This window comes from Alexandromys fortis, unplaced genomic scaffold, assembly GCF_014885135.2.
Source record: "Alexandromys fortis isolate MF-2015 unplaced genomic scaffold, M_Fortis_MF-2015_v1.1 scaffold_267, whole genome shotgun sequence".
Classification (NCBI taxonomy): Eukaryota; Metazoa; Chordata; class Mammalia; order Rodentia; family Cricetidae; genus Alexandromys; species Alexandromys fortis.
The window spans coordinates 1,026,288-1,028,023 of NW_026068157.1; the positions used below are offsets into that span (position 1 = coordinate 1,026,288).

General features: G+C 45.4%; 1 protein-coding gene across 1 annotated transcript; it reads left to right on the forward strand.

The window, feature by feature from the left end:
* Positions 1-568: 568 nt before the first annotated feature.
* LOC126491665 (olfactory receptor 5-like) lies at positions 569-1,507 on the forward strand. The gene is given in 1 exon segment (XM_050127484.1): positions 569-1,507. A coding segment is annotated over 1 exon segment (939 nt).
* Positions 1,508-1,736: the final 229 nt, after the last annotated feature.

Below are 1,736 nucleotides of genomic sequence, written 5' to 3' on the forward strand. Positions count from 1 at the left end.
GCTCCCTAGCTAGCATAGAAGTGTTCGAACTACAGACATAAGTCACAGTATCTGATTTTATATTTCTGCAGATTCAAATTCATATTCTCTTGCTTAGTCAGCAATCAACTTATCCACTGAGCCATCTTCCAGGTTCATAATTTTTTAAGACACAGTCTCACTACGAAGCTCTGGCTGACCTGGGACTCACTGTATAGACTAGGAAAGCTTCTAACTCCCCCAAGTACTATAATTAAACAATCACCACACCTGGCAAGGCCCATAACCTTTTTTATCCAGAAGAGAAATTTACCACCCACTGATTCACTTGCTTGGCTTCAATATATACTCAGGGATACTATGCATTATTCTCCCAACTCTTGGACACTCTGTATGAAGTCACAGATTCAGTAAGAACGAGATAGATGCAGTGCCCCATAAATCTTCCATGCCTTTCTCGATGACAACCCCAACAGATGCTAGACTGAAAAACTTGTAGGGGATCTCCAAGTGCTCTGAACATCTTCCCAGATTTTCACTGTGTGTTACTAGGGATGGAATGTCAACAATTTTCTTTGTCTTTCTACAGATGGAGAGATTCCCAGAGTTAGCCAACATGACCAGGGTTCAGCAGTTCATCTTGCTGGGATTGTCTACTAGACTGGACATACGGGATGCGCTATTTGCCATCTTTCTGACTCTCTACTTGTTGACGCTCCTGGAGAACACACTCATCATCTAACTCATCTGAAGTCACAGCGAGCTCCACAAGCCCATGTACTTCTTCCTGGGCAACCTCAGCTGCCTGGAGATGTGCTATGTGTCCGTCACCATGCCCAGCTTGCTTATGGGCCTGTGGAATGGATTCTATCACATTTCCTTCATCGCCTGCATGACTCAACTCTTCTTCTTCATTGTCCTTGTAGGCACAGAGTGTATCCTTCTGGCCTCCATGGCTTATGACCGCTATGTGGCCATCTGCAGCCCATTACACTACCCAGTACTCATGAGGCCCCAGGTCTGTCTGGGCCTGGCTATGACTTCATGGCTGGGTGGGTTACTGGTCTCTATGGTCAAGACCACATGCATTGCCACCCTGTCCTACTGTGGCCCCAATGTCCTCAACCATTTCTTCTGTGATGTTTCCCCATTGCTCAACCTGTCATGTACCCATGTGGCCCTCACAGAACTGGTGGACTTCATCTCAGCCATTGTCATCCTCTGGGGTTGCTTCCTCATGACTATGGCCTCCTATGTGGCTATCGGTAGGGCAGTTCTGGGCATGCCTTCTATCACTGCACGCTACAAGGCCTTTTCCACATGCGCCTCCCACCTGGTAGTAGTAGGCATTTTCTACTCAGTCACTATCTTCATCTATGCCCGCCCCAAACGCATAGAAGCCATGGACCTCAACAAGATGCTGTCTGTCATCTACACAGTGGTCACCCCCATGTGCAACCCAGTCATCTACTGTCTAAGGAACAAGGAAGTCCAAGTAGCTTTCTACAGAACCATGCACTGGTCCTGAGGTTGACCAAATGTCTAAGTCCTCGGAGAGGGACCTTAAATTACCAATATCTATTTTTTGTTAAAAAAAAATTCAGATACCATAAATTTCACCTTTAAATACCTACAATGTAGTGTTTTCCTCTTAACTTGTTTGCAATTACATAATCATCACCACTGTCAAATCCAGAATATTTTGTTTGCCCTGAAGATAAACCTGGGCATATTAGAAATCATTCTGAAAGCCCACC